This window comes from Pyrus communis, chromosome 11 (assembly GCF_963583255.1).
Source record: "Pyrus communis chromosome 11, drPyrComm1.1, whole genome shotgun sequence".
Lineage (NCBI taxonomy): Eukaryota > Viridiplantae > Streptophyta > Magnoliopsida > Rosales > Rosaceae > Pyrus > Pyrus communis.
Genome location: NC_084813.1, coordinates 456,953 through 476,779, shown reverse-complemented (window position 1 = coordinate 476,779; position 19,827 = coordinate 456,953). Strand labels below are relative to the sequence as shown.

At 39.3% G+C, this 19,827-nt stretch overlaps 4 protein-coding genes across 6 annotated transcripts; 2 read left to right on the top strand and 2 right to left on the bottom strand.

Moving 5' to 3' along the window:
- Nucleotides 1-2,265: 2,265 nt before the first annotated feature.
- Nucleotides 2,266-4,310, bottom strand: LOC137749548 (uncharacterized). Its single transcript, XM_068489657.1, has 3 exons — nt 4,141-4,310; nt 3,716-3,790; nt 2,266-2,583 (listed from the first exon to the last, which is right to left on the bottom strand). Exons 1-3 carry the CDS (start codon nt 4,288-4,290, stop codon nt 2,413-2,415), a joined length of 396 nt encoding a protein of 131 aa, XP_068345758.1. The 5' UTR covers nt 4,291-4,310; the 3' UTR covers nt 2,266-2,412.
- A 172-nt stretch (nt 4,311-4,482) lies between these two features.
- LOC137749547 (nitrogen regulatory protein P-II homolog) lies at nt 4,483-7,742 on the top strand. Of its 2 annotated transcripts, none has more exons than XM_068489656.1 (8): nt 4,483-4,758; nt 4,909-4,954; nt 5,147-5,174; nt 6,121-6,208; nt 6,375-6,442; nt 6,559-6,628; nt 7,212-7,247; nt 7,373-7,742. In XM_068489656.1, exons 1-8 carry the CDS (start codon nt 4,572-4,574, stop codon nt 7,438-7,440), a joined length of 591 nt encoding a protein of 196 aa, XP_068345757.1. In that variant the 5' UTR covers nt 4,483-4,571; the 3' UTR covers nt 7,441-7,742. The 2 variants fall into 2 exon arrangements, with proteins under 2 accessions (XP_068345757.1, XP_068345756.1); XM_068489655.1 differs by having other exon boundaries at nt 4,483-4,791.
- Nucleotides 7,743-8,641: 899 nt separating this feature from the next.
- Nucleotides 8,642-10,935, top strand: LOC137749546 (ADP-ribosylation factor 2-like). Of its 2 annotated transcripts, XM_068489654.1 has the most exons (7): nt 8,644-8,801; nt 9,074-9,229; nt 9,359-9,429; nt 10,049-10,168; nt 10,312-10,430; nt 10,518-10,599; nt 10,691-10,935. In XM_068489654.1, exons 2-7 carry the CDS (start codon nt 9,082-9,084, stop codon nt 10,694-10,696), a joined length of 546 nt encoding a protein of 181 aa, XP_068345755.1. In that variant the 5' UTR covers nt 8,644-8,801; nt 9,074-9,081; the 3' UTR covers nt 10,697-10,935. The 2 variants fall into 2 exon arrangements, with proteins under 2 accessions (XP_068345754.1, XP_068345755.1); XM_068489653.1 differs by lacking the exon at nt 10,691-10,935 and having other exon boundaries at nt 8,642-8,801; nt 10,518-10,626.
- A 6,333-nt stretch (nt 10,936-17,268) lies between these two features.
- Nucleotides 17,269-19,201, bottom strand: LOC137749545 (galactinol synthase 1-like). The gene is made up of 3 exons (XM_068489651.1): nt 18,764-19,201; nt 17,923-18,381; nt 17,269-17,830 (listed from the first exon to the last, which is right to left on the bottom strand). The coding sequence occupies exons 1-3, from the start codon at nt 19,091-19,093 to the stop codon at nt 17,576-17,578; spliced, it is 1,044 nt and encodes a 347-aa protein (XP_068345752.1). The 5' UTR covers nt 19,094-19,201; the 3' UTR covers nt 17,269-17,575.
- Nucleotides 19,202-19,827: the final 626 nt, after the last annotated feature.

Below are 19,827 nucleotides of genomic sequence, written 5' to 3'. Positions count from 1 at the left end.
CTCATCAACTTGCCAATTTTATAATAAAATGAATATGAGATCGTTTAGTCATCTAAATATACGGAATCAATTCACGGTAAGAGTATCAAGGAATGTGTTCATGATGAATGCTCCAAAGACAACAACGATCTTTGATTGGCGGTGTGAGTATCAAGTAACATGTTCATTACCATCACATTGTCATTTTATAATCTAAATATAATTATATGAAACTAATAAATAGTAGTGTGAATACCAACTAACGATCTTCGATTCAAATTATTTTCTGAAGGGATGCTGTTTCAATAAAGATTAAGAATATGAAAAATTTCGATACATTAAAGATATGTTATTTGCAAAAAATGAAATCTATTTTGTTCACTATGTTCTTGCCGGATCTTCAAGCAGGTAGGTAGACTGGTTTCGGGGCTTGCCATCAAACTGTCTCCCGAAGAGTTTATTCGGATGGTGATTGGGGAAGGTCTTAGGGTGTGCTTCAGCCTCAATCGACGGAAAGTCTTTTCCATATATTTCGTCTCGGAAAGGCATGTGCATTTCAGCTGGGGGATGAAGATGTAGTGTATCCTTCTTTATGTTTTTTTTGTTGGGATTTTGGTATTTTTATGCAAGCAAATTGCAATACTAGAAGAAGGAATTAAACGCAAGACCTAAGTAGATAGATATGCTATTATACATTCTTCAGCTACAAATTTCTTGTATTTATTAACACAATGCAATTTTTGAAAGATTGGTATGATTTCAATATTTAATTTTTTAATAAAGCGATAACATTGGTGGATTAAATAGTTAGTTGTTAGGAGAGGAGAATCGGTGAGATCACACCCACACCAGAGTATATAGACATTATTATTTTTCGCCGTTGTTGTAAAGTGTTATTTGCAAATGATATATTAAGAAGATTGCTTTTGACAAATGATATATTTACAATAAGAGGTAAGAGATTTAGATCGAGTCATGCAATATGTGAATTATAGTAAATTTATATTAAACTCATGATAATTGAAGATAAGATCTCTTTACCAGTAAAGAATATAATAATATCATATTCATACAATATTATCTACATTAAAATGTTAGAGAATGAACTATGTCTCATAATAAGTTAGCCATAATAATTTGATTCAAATTTGTTTTTCATTAGAATGGTACCCAGAACCTTTCACGTACAATTGAAACAAGAATACTAATTTAATCAAATAAATTGCGGTTCACAATACGTAGAGTGTTCTTCCGTTACAGCCGAGGAATACTCATAAACCTGACAAAATACAAGGAGGAATTGCCAGCGCAATCACTCGTTGACTTTCTGTTTCTTTTTTCCTACAATATATGAAGTTATAAAGAAAAAAAAAAATTGAGTACGCCTCCCTTAAAATAATAACAACAAGGGGCAATTTTTTTATTTTTTGCAATAAAAAAATTAAATTTTATGTTCATTGGCTAAAGTAGAAGACTTTTTCTTTCTCTGTTTTGGATGTGAAACAGAAGATGATTCAGTTGTTCTGCTGGTTCGTTCTCTTGGTAGTGGTGGCAACAACCTTACGATGGAGGCATACCAAATGCTAGTTTCCATTCCGGTCTTAGGTGTTTTTTTTTTTTTTTTGTTCAGCTGGTCACTTTTGGGCGTTTCTATTGTATTCTCCATTTTGTTGTTGAGCTTGTACTTAGGTTGTCAGCTGCTCATTCTTTTTCTTATACTTGTCTTTTTATTTAATGAAAGTAATTTAGTTTGATGAAGTAAAAAAAAAGGTGATCTTCAAGATAATAGTGTATTCTTATCGGTGCATACCGTAAAAAGTTGTGTCATGACAAATAAGATGGATTAGAAATCATAATTATTGATCTCTAACTAATAACTATTGAAAGTGTAGTCGATGACAAAAACTTGTGTGACTTGTTAATGAAAGTAACAGTGTCGAGTGACATAATAGTTGAATTAAGAGATCAAATGCGTGTAAGAATACTTCAAAAAATTTAATGCCAGGTGGGTTAAATAGTAAATTAGTTCTGCAAAAGTAAAATTTTCAACAATAATATAGTTCTATTTTGACAAACTGTAAATATTGACCCTACTCAATAAACACAAAATTGTTTATGCACCTGAAGTACACAAAACGACCAAGCACATTCAAAAACCACGAAGTAGAAGAAAATACAATAAAAGCTTGTATGAACAACTCGCAGAAAATCAAACAAAATCTTGCAAAATTATATAAATCTGAAGAAAATTGCACAAAGAATTGAACGAGAGTGAAGAAGGCAAAGAGAAGAAAATCGAAAATGCTATATCTTTCGTAAAGAACACAAAATACTTTAAGGACATAACAACTACAGCAGTTGAGAGTTGGGAGATGTTAATATCTCCTATTCCACACAACGTAAAGCTGAGATGAAAGAATACCAAACCAAAGCTTAAGCGACTCGTTCCAGCATACTGCAACTGAATTGGCCACCCGACAGATGCAGCTTCTCTGCTTTTGTAACAGCATCAAGAGGAAGAGGTATGAAACTTCGAGATGGACCATAGAAATGAGGGAAGCTATTGGAACCATCAACAACTTCATATACTAACCCTTCACCTAGCTGCAACAACACAAACAGAGAAAATTCATCTAAATACTAAGACTACAAGGTATGAAGACAAAAAAGAAAACAATGCCAACGAACTTTGAGTGTGATCTTCATGTTGGTACTTATATAAACAAATGGAAAGAAAAGCTCAATACCCATGGCTGTTCAATAGGAAACCAAGAAAATGCAGGTGGTGGACGTCACAGAACAGTAGGACCGTAGGATGGGGAAAGATTGAGGGGTTTCTCATTCAGTCTAGGTTTCTAACTTTGTATTCATTAAGTCTTTGTATACTTTAGGGGAGCTACATGTGCCATGAGCTAGCAAAACATGGATTTCGGAAGGTAGATTCAAGTACTGCCGTCTCTTTTGTTAACAAAAGTCGCCAGGAATCCCACCCAGCTAGTCCAAGAAGCTCATGAGCAAGACTGAGACTGAGAGATCATTCCAAGGTGTAAGTGCAGGAAAAAAAATCTTATAGATTCATCATCAGCTACCTTCTGGCCCTAATGATATTTGTTTCAAAATGTTTCAGGGTAATTTTACCATGTCTTGTTCCTCTATGTAAACCAAACATAGTATAAGAAGTCTGTTCTAATGAACAACGCCTCCAAGCAACTCTGACGAAGTTAGTATCTGAAATCCATGCTTCTTTCGATTCCCTTCATTCAATAGTGCATATTACCTTCCTAAGCTTCCTTTCTTTTAATCCGCAGAATAGTGGTATCCATTTTTAACTTCTCATTCCAAAAATAGGCAGAACCATGGGGCAGGTGCAGCTGCAATATTAGGTCTCCGTATATAGGAATAGCTATAGCTCATTTTGATTTCAGTAGTGCATTCTGACGGGGGATTTTAAAGTTATATGGAACTTTAGACACGATTATTAAAAAGGTACTACAAGAAGACTACCAATGAACTACTCAAGCACTACAAAGCTACTACCAAAACACCACAAATAAACTACAAAGACACTAGACGAACGACTTTCAACGTGTTATTTGGAAGTCCCCCAATCCAACTTTTGTAGTGCATGCCTACCAAATTTAACGTAAGTTGCGTGGAACTTTAAAGTCCCTCATCCAAACGAACCATAGAAATCGAAGTTAGAGTATAACCAAAATGGATGTTCATATCTATGTACCTTATTGGTGTCAATTTGAAGCAAGTAAAGATCCACCTTAGTATTCACGAAAAAATTCTGCAATGTCGACTTTACCTGAAAAAATTGAACCATTTTATGGCATCAATAAATAAATTAAACGCAATTCATCACCCATAATTTTGTTTTACTTTTATTACAAGCGATAATTCTAATCTAACTTCGACTAAAAGGGAGGTGGAGAGTTGGAACCCGGAACGCACTCGGTTGAGCTCTATCCACCAGGGCAACCCATTTGCCACCCAGAATTTCTTTCAGTTGGACTATGTCTAAGGTTTAATCGATGCAAAGGGTAAATATAATCAAATTGGCAACTGGGACTGATATATATATATATATATATATGTGTGTGTGTGTGTGTGTGTGTGTGTGTGTGTGTGTGTTTGAAGAGACAGAGAGAGAGTGACCTGATTGAGGTTGCTAAGATGAATGAACCCAGATTTCTTGTCCAGCTCTCCACCAAAAATAGAGCCAGAGCTCTGCAACTCTCCCCACTCCGCAGCAGTGCTGATTCTGTACACATACTCTTCCATCCCTTCACCTCCGCCTGCAGCCATTGCTCCGGAGATTGAAAGTCTTCCACCAACCGTTCGGCACATATATTCCAACACTACTGGATCCAGTTGGGCTTTGATGGGCTTTTGAGGCGACAGTGAGCCCTTATGATATTCCAACTCCAAGAGTCCAAGCCCAAGCTGCAATTGCATGAAGAATCTTTCACGCGTCGTTTTTAAAGCTTTAAACTTTCACTGCCTCGGTCGTGGGTAGACTTGGTACCCAAACTGGGTTCACCGTCGCTGAAGCTTTTGGTCTGCTTTTTACATAACGGTTGACAAACATGGCTACAATTGGGAATGCAGGCCTGCTTAGCCCCTTCCATTGCCACCTCAACGAGCTTCCGCTTCTGGGTTCGAGCTCGATCCGCACCAGGCTCGCAGAATTTCGGTTCCGTCAGCCCAATGTCGCTCTAAAGCACGCAAGAAATGCGTCCATTTTTCCCGTCGTACGAGCACAGAGTTCTTCTGGTTCGTCTTTCTCCCATTTTTCTGGAAAAATAGGTCATGGGTTTGAATGTTCATCCAGATTTCATTCAAATTATGATTTTGGTATCTCAGATTTTAAATTTTAAATGTTGGCATGGCTTCTGACTCTGTATTGTTGTTGGTTGCTCGTAGGTTATGTCCCAGACTCCAAATTTTACAAAGTCGAAGCGATTCTGAGGTGCGGAAACAATTCACCCTTCTGTTCTTGTCTGCGTTGTTGGTTGTTAATTTTGTTTAGGTTGATTGTTTATAGCTCTGCATGTCTGCTGTGTTTTTTCCTATTATTTTTTTGTGTGGAATATATGGGGTTATGGGTTTTGATTATATCTAATTATTTCTTAATCTCTGTTATGATTATGGGACGAGCTAGGCCCTGGCGAGTTTCGCAGGTTTCTTCGGTAAGAACTGTTGAACCTTAAACACAGCTTACTGCATATCTGATTGGCGTTGCATTAGTATAACAAAATCAGGAAAGCAATAAAATGATGTTTCAAATGTTGCTTACTAGATAATAGGAAGAATAGCTCTGTGTTTCTAAGTCTGTGTAGTTATCGAAGCACCATCCCGTCTTCTTCTGCAGTTGGCTTTAATCCTTTTTACACACTCAAATCCATTTGCATATATCGAACACAGTCATAACGGATTTAGATTGGAGCTCAAACCCGATAAAACTTGAAGGTTAATGAAATTCTAGTAGAGTGACATTTCAAAAGATCAATTGGCAGTTGTTAATTGTACTACTACACTATTCAGTTCTGGAATTTAATGATAACTGCCCTCACTTAGTACTTATCAGTAACTTGCTGGGCAAGTTTCTGACTCCTCTCTGTATGCATTGCCTTGACCATAGTCAAGGCAAGATAGCATTGGTCTTGTAATAATACTCATGCTATTCTCGAAATTTTTTGCCACTTCTCTCCTTTCAATTCATTACATCCATGAGGCATCCGTTGGGGCCTGGGATGCCATGCCAGTGGAGTTGTCTGTGGTGCACTAAGTAACGTTGTTTGCTTCCTAAAAGAAATGTAGAAGCAAAGTGACCACTAGAAAGTGAAGAATTGAGATGTTTCCTGTGGTTCGCATTTAATGAATTTATTGTAAGAAAATCGGGTTATAGTCTATATTTGGGTAAGAATTGTACCTGATTTTATCCTTTCTTTTTGGTTGCACGTTTTCACATTTTTACTAATGTACAGTATTGTTGTTAGCTCCTTGAGATAATAGCATAAGCACTACTTTGGGTTCTGGTGTCTTCAATGTTTTCCTGTGTCATTTTTCTAGAGCTCCTTGAGATAAAAGCATAAGCACTAATCTTTTTGTTTCCATCCTTTGTGGAAACCGAAGGCTCTGCTGAAAATTGGAATTCGTGGTGTTACTGTATCTGATGTTCGAGGCTTTGGTGCTCAAGGCGGTTCAACAGAGAGGCAGGGTGGTATGTTCTTGCTTTGGCATTGATATTTTCTCTTCATTTTAATTAAATCTAGCAGATTTTTTGGAACACTCCCCAGCCATTATATCTACTGTAACTTATTTATCATCCTACTCTTTTCTTCTATTGTCATTTCATACTTTCTTCTTTTTTTTTATTACTTTGTTAGGCTCTGAATTTTCTGAAGACAATTTTGTCGCTAAGATTAAAATGGAGATCGTAGTGAGCAAAGACCAGGTATGAAGAGTGTGAGTGATAATTTTAGTTCTATAATACGTTCTTTTTGTGATATTGATGCTCAGGGATGAGGGGTTGAAAATCACCGATTGAATCCTGCTCTGATCACTTCTTAGGTTGAAGCTGTGGTTGACACAATAATTGAGGCAGCCAGGACCGGAGAAATCGGCGATGGCAAGATTTTTGGTAAGTCTCTAAACTTGTTAATTTTGAAACTACAAAGATATAGTCTACAGTAAGCACGTAATCAGGTTAAAATAAAATTTGAATGAATAATTGTTACTTTAACATGTTAATATCGATTTCTTTAACATATATAATTATTAAATTGCGTTGAACATTATGTAAACTGAATTCAAACTATAACACCTATATAAGTTGCTTATTTTCAGACAATTTTTAAGGTATACAGAATTGTTTGATGGCTTTGCACCTTTCCACTTTGTCACCTATAGATGTTCTAAGAGATCCACATACCCATCCAGAATTAGGGAGGATCAGATTTGTTAGTTTACATTATATATCTGGTTTGCGATGTGAGATACTACAGTCGTCTAAAAGTTTTAGTGAAGTACTTTAAAGTCAGGTCGGTAGGACAAGTAGCTATTTTTTGACAACACTGATCATTTGCCAGAAATCTTTATACTCCGTATTCTGCAGTCACTATGCTAGTTACATGTAAAACTTAAAACTCAAGGAACGTATCATTTTCTGGCCTCTCCAGTGAGGTTTCATCAAACTTTCTAATGAGTTTTTGTATCTTTTGCAGTGGTGCCAGTTTCAGATGTCATACGAGTTCGCACTGGTAACATTTTACTCGCCAAATGATTCAAGTTTAAGATGATCTATCCAGTTGTTTGTGTCTCTTTGGATTGATGATTGCTCTCTAGAATTTGCCTAAAGTTTTTGTCTTGTATATGTCATTTTCAGGGGAGCGTGGAGAGAAGGCGGAGAAGATGACAGGAGGGCGGTCTGATGTGTCCTCTTCCTCTGCTTGAGCTGCATGGCCCATTTCGGTTCTCAACTAAGTGACATTTGACAGAACTTTATGAGTACCACTCTAATCGACCCCCCATCCAATATTCCCCCCTTGACCATTAGATCTTAGAGGATTAGTGCTTTTTCTTTTATTTTCGGAGTCTATACGGTGATGGAAGAGTAAAATAAGGTGTAATACTAGTCATATAGCTTCTATCTTTTTTTCAGAAGGCATATCGGAAACTTCTCCTTATCTTTGGAAGAAGTATGATATACAGTCTATGTAAGCTTCTTTTACTTGTGAGCCAATTTATTATGCAAATGCGTTTCTGCAAGGAAGTTAACAAACACAAATCTACGACCAGAGGAGGCCGAATGCCAATGTTCTTCTGAATATCTCAAGCCTGATAACTATAAAATCAACACGCTTACTTAGCCATGCGATCTGGCTCATCAGTCCAATCAAACCGCTCATAAACTCCGGGCAGCAAGGTAAGAATCTGCTCAAGAATACCAGCAGATGAAGAATCAGAAGCTTCAGCTCGGCTAACCGGAATTGCTGACGATCAACAACAATGTCGGAAGGTAGATTGCGGTTGAGCTGCTAAAGGGGTTTAGCTTAGCCACTCAATGCACAAATATGGAGACGAATTGAGCGAGAGATGATGAGAGGAATAAGAAGGAATCCTTCAAATTATTAGCTGTGATCTATGTTTTACAAATACACAAAAATGAGAAGATGAGTCTTGCAATGTTCAATGAGGTGTGAAAGGGACCAGCTAGTGGACCAACAAAGTTTTCAATGTGCTACAGAAAAAAAAACATGTAAAAAGTTACAAAATTTTATTGTCGTAGTTGGACTAACAAAGTTGAAAAAATGCAAAAGAAAAATTAAACCAAATAACCGAACCAAATCAAATTAGACCATTCAAAATAAATTGAACCATATAGTTCTATTGTAATTGATTCGCTTTCAACAATAAATTAAATGCGATCAATTCAAACCGAAATATATCCATCCCTATTTAATAATAATGATTGGTACCCTTCTTCCCTCCCCGTTGATAAATCATGGAGATCATAAAGCCTAGCGTTGTTTGGAGGCTAACAACAAATCAAACGACAACTACCAACTGCTTTGAAAATTGTATTCCTTCTTCTAATCAAATTTTCAAAAATTAAAACGTGAAAAAAAATATAAATAAAAATTTGGTGCGGTCGGTGCCCTTCCTTCCGGCCCATCTATAAATGCAGAGATAGATCCTTCCTTCCACATAAAACGTGAAATATAGCGTGCGTGTCGCTGCGAAGGACAGCTCCTCCCCCTCTTCTTAGAGAGCAGATCTGCTCTCTCTCTCTTCAATTTCTCCATCTTCCTCAGGTAACTCCAACTTTACCCTTCCTTGTTCTTCTTCTTCTCAGATCTACACCGGCAATTGCTTTTTTACTTTTTCGTTTATTTTGTGCCCATTTGCTTGAATTTTCGCGATTTGATCCGATCTCGAATTTTCCGACTTTTTCGTTTTCCGATCTCGATTTTTGCCCGAATTTGTGATGAAATTTATAAGATTTAGACCCTCATTGTGAATGTGAATGCTGATTGATATATAAATATTTGATATTTTGGGTTGGATTTTTGATCAAATTTTGAAGGTTCGAAAATGGGGCTTTCATTCACGAAGCTGTTCAGCCGTCTGTTTGCGAAGAAGGAGATGCGTATTCTGATGGTGGGTCTCGATGCGGCTGGTAAGACCACCATCCTCTACAAGCTCAAGCTCGGCGAGATCGTCACCACCATTCCCACCATTGGTATGTCAATCACTTGCATAACCCATTTGCTCCTTGATCTTGATTCATCACTCGATTTCGGTTTTATTTATCGTTTTAACATTGTATTAGTTATTAATTGCTCTGATTTATGGTGAATTATCGGGTTAGGATTCAATGTGGAGACTGTGGAATACAAGAACATCAGCTTTACTGTGTGGGATGTCGGGGGTCAGGACAAGGTATGGACGCTTTTTTCAACTTCCTTATTTTCGAAATTGTTACTTCTCTCGGTTATGCAATTTGGTACTGGTAATGTTCATTCCTGCATCTGATTTACGTAGTTGAGTTTGCCTGATCAAAAATTAGATTGTGGAAAATTATAGCAACTCAGCAAGTTTGTGCTGTGCCCAACATGAAGTTTATGATCTCCACTTTCATGGATCGAGGTCAAATGTTTAATGTATATTAGTTAGAGCTCCTAATCCTAACCTTCCTTTCCAATCGACCAGTCAATGAATCCACTCAACTCACACCATTTGCCTGCCATCCTATAAGCTCATCGTTTAAACAACAATGGGGTCAGGCTCAGGACACACTTATTCTTTTGAGGATGGCTTTTCCTTTGTTCTGTTTATCAATTTTGGGACGTACATGTCCTCCGTGACTGTTCTCTTTAAGAATAATGGCCAACTAAAGCTTGTTCATCAGGATTGTTTCGATGATGCCATTATGTGGTTTACAAGTCGCATGCTGTACTAATTCTATAGTCAACATCATTTCTCATTATCAGTTAAATGTCTTTATAGCTGCCAGCTTTTCGCTTTGTTGAATCTGCGATTCTTTGTATTGTCTTTCCAGATCCGACCTTTGTGGAGGCATTACTTCCAAAACACACAAGGACTTATCTTTGTGGTTGACAGCAACGATCGTGACCGTGTGGTGGAAGCCAGAGATGAGCTTCATAGAATGTTGAATGAGGTATGCATAAGCTTTAGAACTTGTTATGCTGATGATAAAGAGAGGGGTGAAATATTGCACATTGAAAACTTGTGTACTATTATTGCTATATAGTCATATCTTTTTTATTTTGATTGTTAACCATTTATTATTGTACTGGGCAGGATGAGTTGAGGGAGGCTGTGCTTCTTGTATTTGCAAACAAGCAAGATCTTCCAAATGCCATGAATGCTGCTGAAATAACGGATAAGCTTGGCCTTCACTCCCTCCGTCAACGCCACTGGTAAAACGAATGTAGCTTATATTTCTCACAAACTCACTCACACCTACGCCGCTCCTTGAAACAAACTTTGTAAACTATCCCTTGCAGGTATATCCAGAGCACATGCGCCACTTCTGGTGAAGGACTGTACGAGGGTCTTGACTGGCTCTCAAACAATATTGCAAACAAGGTGGACTCATCCTCGCATACATTCTGAATAACTCGATTGTTCATTATGGTTTCCGTTTCTGACTTTGGTTTTCTGATATTTCATTTTGCAGGCATAGATGGCTTGACTTGAATTCTGTGTAGCGGCCATTCTTCTGTACTATGAAGTTGACATTTATCGGTCCTGGTGTTCTGCATTTGCTCCGCTCTTAAGTTCCTGTTTTTACCATATTTTTGTTTTCTTTTGCAAACAGTGCCTTTTTTACATGTAGTTAAGAATAATTCTCTCAATTTTTCGAACGGTATTAACATAATAGCTTTGTTTTGTGAAATGAAATAGCTGTTATCGATTTGTTTATATTTACTTTGACGGAGATTATGAAGTGGAAGATGATCCTCCCCTCGTTATCTCTCGCTTACTCAAAATTCATATCGTAGCTGTTTTATCAGAATGCATTTGGGAAGTGGTGTTTACCCTCTTAAATTATCTTCTGATTTAAAGTTATAAACAGGATCCAAAATCCCTGACTATGATAATTTATGTAGGGGCTGTGCCCAAATGTTTATTCTTTCCTTGCATTAGAACGGCTCGAGTGATTGAACCGGAACCTTGTCATAATCCAAAACTATAATCCCTCTCTCAGTCAGTAGCTTAAGCGGTAATATCGTTCGTAATAAGATCATTTGGGTGGCACGCGTATCGGATAACGCCTCAGGCCCGGGATGCATTCACAAAAACTTATCTAATGCATCAAATCATGGTAATTGCATTGCATTTCTGTCATTTGATATTTTTCAATTCATTCAATCTGACAATTAAAAATTAAGAGGGTCTGTAAGAAGTAAAAAATGAATGTGTGGATAACACATTCTTTTATAATGGAAAGGGATCCTGAGAGGATCCCTTCCACCTAATCCTCATGAGCCATAAATCCGGACCATTGAAATTTGATCCAACGGCTAAAGTTATTATAACTTTTAATGATGCTTGTGAGAAAATGATATTTGATTCATATAATTCAAGAGGCAAATCCTGCCAACTTATAGTTGCAAGGATGTCTAAATATGGTTCCTACGATCAAGCTAAATCATTCACAAATAAGGAAATGAATTATTTACAATCTAAACAAAGTCAACATTCCATTCTAAGCTTGATCTTATTTAACACTCCTCCTCAAGTTGGAGTGTATGTTTATGACACCCAACTTGCTAAGTAGCACTTTAAACTGTGTCGAGCTTAATGGCTTAGTGAACAAATATGCCGGCTGATTTGTGGTTCGAAGATGAGCTGTCTGAATCGTCCTTTCTTGTATTTTTTCTTGAACCAGATGGCAATCTATCTCTATGTGTTTGGTTCTCTCATGAAACACCGGATTCGATGCTATGTGTATAGCCGCCTGATTGTCACAAAACAAGGCTACTGGCTGCGTGTGATCAATTCCCAAATCCTTCAAAATGTTCTTCAACCATGTAACTTCGCAACAAGTGGTAGCCATGGAACGATACTCGACCTCCGCACTCAAACGTGATACCGTTGTTTGTTTCTTAGTCTTCCAAGAGACCGGTGCTTCCCCAAGTAAGATGCAGTATCCCGTGATTGATCTCCTTGTGTCTTTACAACGTGCCCAATCAGCATCACAAAATGCCCGTAATTGGAGTGACCCTGTAGATGGTAGTAGGATGCCTTGACCCGATGTTCGCTTAATGTACTTAAGCACTTTGTGGGCTGCCTCCAGATATGATTGTCGTGGCTTGTCCATGAACTGGCTCAGTATATGTACAACATAAGTCAAGTCTGGCCTAGTTATGGTCAAATATATTAATCTCCCAACCATTCTTTTGTACGCGGAAGCATTATCTAACAACTTTCCATCGAGCTGTGTAAGGGACAAATTATGTTCCACAGGGAATCGAGAAGGTTTGACACCCAAAAAGCCTGCATCATCCAAGATTTCCAAGGCATACTTACGTTGCGACAAACTAATTCCATGTCGTGACCTGGCAACTTCGATGCCGAGGAAATATTTCAACTGCCCCAAATCCTTGAGTTTAAATCGGTTAGCCAAGAATAACTTTGTGTTCTCTATATCCTCCAAATTGTTCCCTACCAGTATGACATCATTAACATATACAAGCAACACTAGGAAATTGCCTTGACGACGTCGGACGAAGAGAGAATAGTCAGATTGTGACTGTTGAAATCCCGCGGCCTTGAGGGCAGTGGACAGCTTGATAAACCACTGCCTAGATGCCTGTTTTAATCCGTACAATGACTTGTGCAATTGACAGACCCGATGCTCCCCCTTTCGTCCGAAACCAGGAGGCAAGGACATGAAGACCTCCTCATCAAGGTCGCAATTCAGGAAAGCATTGTTCACATCCAATTGGTGGAGATGTCAGCCACGCAGAGAGGCCACACTAAGAAGGACACGGACTGTCACCATTTTTGCAACCGGGGCAAAGGTTTCCCGGTAATCGATGCCTTCGACCTGACTGTAGCCTTTGGCCACTAAGCAGGCTTTGTAGCGTTCAACCGTTCCATCAGCCTTCAATTTCACCTTATACACCCACTTACAACCGATCGACCGTTTATGAGGGGGCAACGGCACCAAGCTCCAAGTCTCATTAGCTTGCAAGGCAGCAATCTCAGTTTGCATGGCGGCACGCCATTGTGGTATTTGGACTGCCTGAGAGAAACTCGTAGGTTCTTTAAGAAGGGTAAGTTGAGCAAGATACGTTTGGTGAGAGGGAGAAAGGTGAGCATCAGACAAGAACTGAGAGAGCGGGTGAGCCGTACCTGAACGAGTGACCAGGTTCGAAGACGATGATGGAGCGGGCTGAGAAGGGAAGCTAGTCTCGATTTGAAAGTCCTGCAAATAGGCAGGCGGTCGGGTGGAGCGGTTGCTGCGGCGCGGAGCTGGGCTGGTAGGCGTAGGCGACGGGTGTAGGGAAAGGAGAGGGGTTGGTGGAGAGTGAGAGGGGATCGGGGAAGAAGAGGGCAGATCGATGATGGATGGAGAAGACAGAGGTGTGGGTTCTGCAGCGGGTGGGTTAAGTGAAGCGGGGTCAGGTGGGCTGAGGGTTGGGGTTGGCCCATCAAGGGGTGTAGGCAGATGGGCGACAGAAAGGGAGTCCAAATCAGAGGTTAAAAATGGGTTAGGGTGAGGGGAAGAAATGTTGGGAATGTGGGGATGTGGTGACGCAACGGAATGGTAAGGAAGGAGAAAAGGGAACACATCCTCAAAGAAACTCACATCATGGGAAATGAGCACTTTTTGTTGACTAAGATCAAAAACCCGATAGCCTTTCTGACCATAAGGATAGCCCAAAAAAATACACTTGAGATGCTTGTGGATCAAAATTTGAACGAGGTTGAGCATGGGTAGAAGTAAAACATAAACAACCAAAAACACGCAAATGGGAATAACTGGGAGATTTGTTAAACAATTTTTCATACGGGGTTTTGCCATCAAGAAGAGGAGTAGGTGTACGATTGATGAGATATGCGGATGTGAGAATGGCATCCCCCCAAAAATAAGTTGGAAGCCCGGCCTGAATGAGCAAGGCACGTGCCATATTTAACAAGTGTCTATGTTTTCTTTCAGCAACCCCATTTTGCTGTGGTGTGTTGATACAACTAGTTTGATGCATGATACCTTTATCTGCATAGAAACTATCAATTTTAAATTCAGGGCCATTATCACTACGGATGATTTTAATTTTGGAATCAAATTGAGTGGCAACCATATTGATGAAATTAACTAGAAGAGACCGAGCATCAGACTTGTGTTTCATAAGGTAAATCCATGTGCATCTAGTGTAATCATCAACAATGGTAAGAAAATACTTTGCACCCGAAGTGGAAGCAATTTTATAACCACCCCATATGTCTATATGAATTAAATCAAAACTAGAATGAGTAGTAATTGAACTGGAAGAAAAAGGAAGTTTGGTTTGTTTAGCCAAGGGGCAAATTGCACACTTGTCGATATCACAAGATGCATGTTTAAATTTAGCACAAGAAAATAATGGAAGAACTTTGGTAGAAGGGTGGCCAAGACGTTGTTGCCAAAGGATGAGATGGGTTTGGTGTGCCTGATTGCATGTTCCTTTCTTGGTATGATCGAGATAGTAGAGGCCCTCCCGTTCAATTCCCGTCCCAATCATTTTCCCCGAACGTAGGTCCTGTATAATACAAAATTGGTTCAGAAAAATGGTAATACAAGATGAATTGGCTAACTTGCTAATTGAAATTAAATTCAACTTGAAGTATGGGACACATAAAACGTTCTCAAGAATCAAATTGGGGAACAAGACAACTTTGCCAATGTGAGTCACTTGTGCTACGGATCCATTCGGCAATTCGACTGTGTGATTAGTGACGGGCCTCGAGGTGGAGAACATGTTGGGATCATAAATCATGTGATCCGTGCAACCACTGTCTAAAATCCAAGCGCTTTGTTTGCCATGAGAGTTGAGTGAAAAAGCTTTACCTAAGAGTTCTTCATGGGTTGCGGGATTACTAACATGATTGGCAGATGAGGATTTGTTTTGCAGCACACTCAAGATTTGTTTGCACTCTTCAGCAGTAAACGGGAATTTCATCTCCTTCCTTTCTGTCAAACACGTCGCTGCTTGGTTCCCTTTGGAGATCACTGCCCTAAAGTCAGCCTCAGCCGCTGCCTTCTTCTTGCGGTAGTATTCTGCCATGTGACCTTTCCAGCCGCAAAATGCATATTTGAGGTGTGCACGGCAATTCTTGGCAGTGTGGTTTGTTTTGTTACACTTGGTGCACTTCAACTCACCTTTGTTTCCTTCGCATTCACGGTTGGCATTCTTCACGGCAAATACAGCCGCATCTGGTTGTGTCGAAGCTTTTCCTGTTGTTACTTCCGATTGCTTTTCATGCCGCAGAATGAGGGAGTACGCCTTGTTCATTGTGGGTAAAGGATCTTGCAGCAAGGTGTTGCTGCGAACACTTGCATATGAGTCATTGAGGCCCATGAGGAACTTCATAGTCTTCTGCATGTCCAAATATGCAAGCACTTCCTTGACTGAGCCACAGGTGCAGATCGGGAAAATGCATAAAGCATCACGGCTAAAGTTATTATAACTTTTAATGATGCTCCATGTTTGTAGCCGTTGGATTAAATTTCAAATGCCTGAATTTGTAGATCATGAGGCTTAGGTGGAAGAGATGCAGATAATATACTTGAATGCGTTGCTTATCAACACGATATGAGTTGACATAGTTGAGAATGTTTCCCAAACGCCTTGTACGTCATCAATGGTCATGGCAATGGTGGTAGATGCGCTACAGCGCTAGGCTATTTACCGTCCGTCGTAAATAATGTTAGAAAGGTCAAATTTGCAAATCAAATGATATGTCACCAATAGAAAATAAGCAGATTAATCGATGTTTAATTAATAATCCAATCATCAACAACCACATCATTTGATTTACAAAATTTGATTTAAAAATTTAATCTCCCTAATATTACCTTTTACAAAAACTAAATCTTTCAAATTTAAGCATTTGAAGAATTTGGCAAGATGTTCCTCGCACAGTTGTTAAAGAAGATTCACTCTTTATCGATATTAAGAGAATAAATAGGTTTTTTTTTTATGTAAAAAGTATGATACACAAATAAAAGAGGATAATCCTCGATAAAGAATTTTACGAGGATTTCAACGTAGACAAAGGAAAAAAAAAATGTCCTGCACTAACTTATTAAGAGTTACTGTCTTCATGTACTAAATCAAGAATTATAGTGGCCGAGTTGAGATTTCGGATTAGGAGGGGCCTCTCACAAATGTTGAAAAAACAAAACGTTGCAACACCGCCAACTCTGCAACATGCTTGCAAGTCCCTCTCTCATCCATTGTTTGGTTATCGTTTCAGCCACTACTTTGTTGCTCTAGATTTTTGATCCGATTCTAATATTTGTTTGCTCGATGATGATGGTGTTGACTTTTCAATTCACTCCATTTCATCAGTACGTTCTGACAATTCAAGGCCTTGTTAATTGACAAAGAAAACATCCTAATAAAAATGGCTAACGAGAACACACAAATCGCAAGTGGATGGAAGCAAAATTCAAGCTCGTGAACAACCACCAGTACCATATGAAAAAGACTAAACTCTACGAGAACTAACTCTCTTGTCTACTTCGTCACTCTCCCTCGGGTTGGAACCCTAATCCCTTGAAAAACCTTTGAAAATCGAAATTTTAACTCTTGTTAAAAAATTGTCGAGGTGGTACCGGCAGCATTCTGATCCATTTTTGACTCCGCCCTGGGTGAATGACTTCCGACTCCTCAAACCATAACACTGTAAATATCCGCAATCAAGAGAAAAGCAAGTAGCACACATATACAAACCCAATACACACGATTTAACGGAGCTTTGCTACAGAGAAATGATATTAGAGTCCTCGACCAATTGCTCGCTACTAATCACATTAAAAATTAAATTGCTTGCTACTAATCACATCAAAATTGTTCGACCTTAATTGCCTATAAAGCCCGAAAGACGTTTGATTTTCTCTTATTTACATTGCTATACTTCAAAATTTATCCTGGTTTGAATCACTACTAGAATGGGATAACAAAAAAGGCAATTGTGTTGATTTCTTAATGAGCCTGTTAATTACCATGGCCACCAAGTGCAGAAAAGAACAGAACAAATTGATTAGTCCTACTAATAAACATATATTTTTCCATCAATTCACCATTTGCTCCCTCTCCATAAGAGGATGATTACATAAATGGCGTTTTTTTCTCTCTTTCATACAACATATTACACCACCAACACACGTCAAACCTTGTCATTTAAGCAGGTTCATCTACCAAACCAAAAGAAAATACAAATAAAAAATCAAAAGCTTAACTCGTTCCCCCTTCCCCCGATGCACTCCAACAAGCATCGGAATTTCATTCATCTGAGTACTTCGACTCTCTCTTGTCTACCCCGTAGATGAATGAATGCTCTAAATCGCCTAGGCCGCTGACGGGGCTGTCACGTACTGGACCGCAGCTCCCGACAGAGCGTCAATGAACGGCTGCATGTTCACCCCTTCACCACCTGAAGCTGCTTCTGGAGCCACAACTCCTCCTGCCCCTGCTCCTCCCGCCGCCTTCTTGTAATCCAACCACTCGTCGTTGTATATGTCCCACCATTTCTTCACCAGCATCTTGATGTCCTCCCTCTGCATGTTCTCCTCCTTCCCTGTATACCTCCACGGCTTCGATCCCTGTAAGAATCAGCGTATATTAATCAAACCCTAAAGAAAATGTGATCTGTCTATATATGTTAATTATTAATTAAAATTTAAGTAATACTTACTGCTGCACAATAATGGACGACTTTGACTTTGTCTAGCTCCACATTCTCCGGGTGACGCCAAAGCATGGCGAGGACCAAATTGTATACCAAAGGAATTGGCTTGTATATTTTCCGGAAATACATGTTTAAGAAGTCCTGTTCTGCAAACGGGGTCGGAGGGGTCACTCTGAGAGTCCTCAGCAGGTCATGGTAGGTCTCGAGGCCGGGCTCGAACACGAACATGCCCGCGTTGAAGTACAGCGACGGAGGCGGGCCCAGCTCCGATGTGGGCCACTGGACCTTCTCCGGGCACTGCTGGCAGTACCCGATTTGGTATTGCGGCGTGTGGCTCCAGGTTTTCTCGCAGAAACAGTCCATGACTGCGTAGAAATGTCCATCTGGCAAGTCAAAGAGGTGGTCTATATTGTCGTACACCTCAATGTCCCCGTCCAAGTATATCATTTTCTCGTACTCCACAAACTGCAAATTAATCAAAAAGTTCAGCGATTAAAATTTACAATATTCTACCACAAAAAGTTTGATTCGAACAGTTTCCCCAGGAAAAACAAGAAATAAAAGTTCTATTGGCGTCCAACATAGACTGCCACGGGTAAGACCCAAAGCAACCCAAATTCCACGTGTAACAAAAAGAACGCATAACAAAGTTCAAGAGATTTTTTAATATAATCGACACTTAAGATGATACACCACATATTACTGTATAAATGATAAGATTTATGTATTAAAAAATTAATAATTTAAAAAGTAAAAATTTCCACTAATCATATAAAAATACGTGATGTGATGTAACAGTCGGCTTCCATAAAATTTTCTCCACGTAAGCAAAGCGAGAAGAACGTACCTCCCAAATGCGCAGCTTCGAGTAGTTGATGACGTAATAGGCCATGGCGAACTGGGTCTGGTTCTCAGGCGGGTAAACGGGTTCGATCTCACGGACTATGCAACCCTGCGATTCAAGAATGCGACGGTGATCCTCCGGGACGTCGGGCAAGACTGCAACGACCAACGGGTACGCCGTTTTTACCTTCCTCAAACCCTTGGCCAACCCGACGACGCCCTTCACGTAGTCGCGGTTTCCGGCCAAGAAGGTCACGTACGCCCGACTAGGCGTGGTGACGGGAGTGGTGAAACCCGATTTCGGGACGTTGGTGGGGACGAGTTCGGGAGCCATGAGAAATTACGTGTCCAAGGGAGAAGGGAACTAGGGTTTTTACAGAGGAAGGCCTTGACCCTTGGAAATATAGAGAGAAAAACTAGCTGAATGCGAAGAGAGAGAGAGAGAGAGAGAGAGAGAGAGAGAGAGAGGAAAGGCGAAGATTAGGACGTCGTCGTGAATCTGTCTTCTTGTGGGTGGTTCGGTGTTGGGGGTGGTGGTGGGTTTAAATAAGGGTGAGAATCAATGAAATGAAATTTGAGCGAAATTTGTGGAAAATTCAGTAAAATGTGGTTATGAGGTTGATGCCATACACGTGTCCATCTGCATGGATCCTACGGTGAGTGGTTGCTTTGGGAAAGTTCTGGAGAGGGACTCTTGACCGTGGAGTAGAAGATGCCAGAAGGCCTATTTATTTATTTTCCATATTTGCTGGGTTAAGATTCACATGCGGGGTTAGTTTACTAAGAGATACAACAAAGATGGTTATACCAAAGTGGTTAATTAATAGAAAGAATAATCCAGAAGCATGACAGACACAAGGTCTAATTAAAGACAAATGGTAAGGCTACTCTCCTAAAGTAAAGTTATTCGTTGAATTCTCTATCACGTCATAATTTAATTTAAATTTTTATGTTAATATTATAAAATATTATGCTAAAATTATAAGACGATAAAGCATTCATAAATACTTCATTTTTTTTTAAAAAAAAAAGCTCATTAGCATTTTTGCTATTTAAAATGATAAAAAT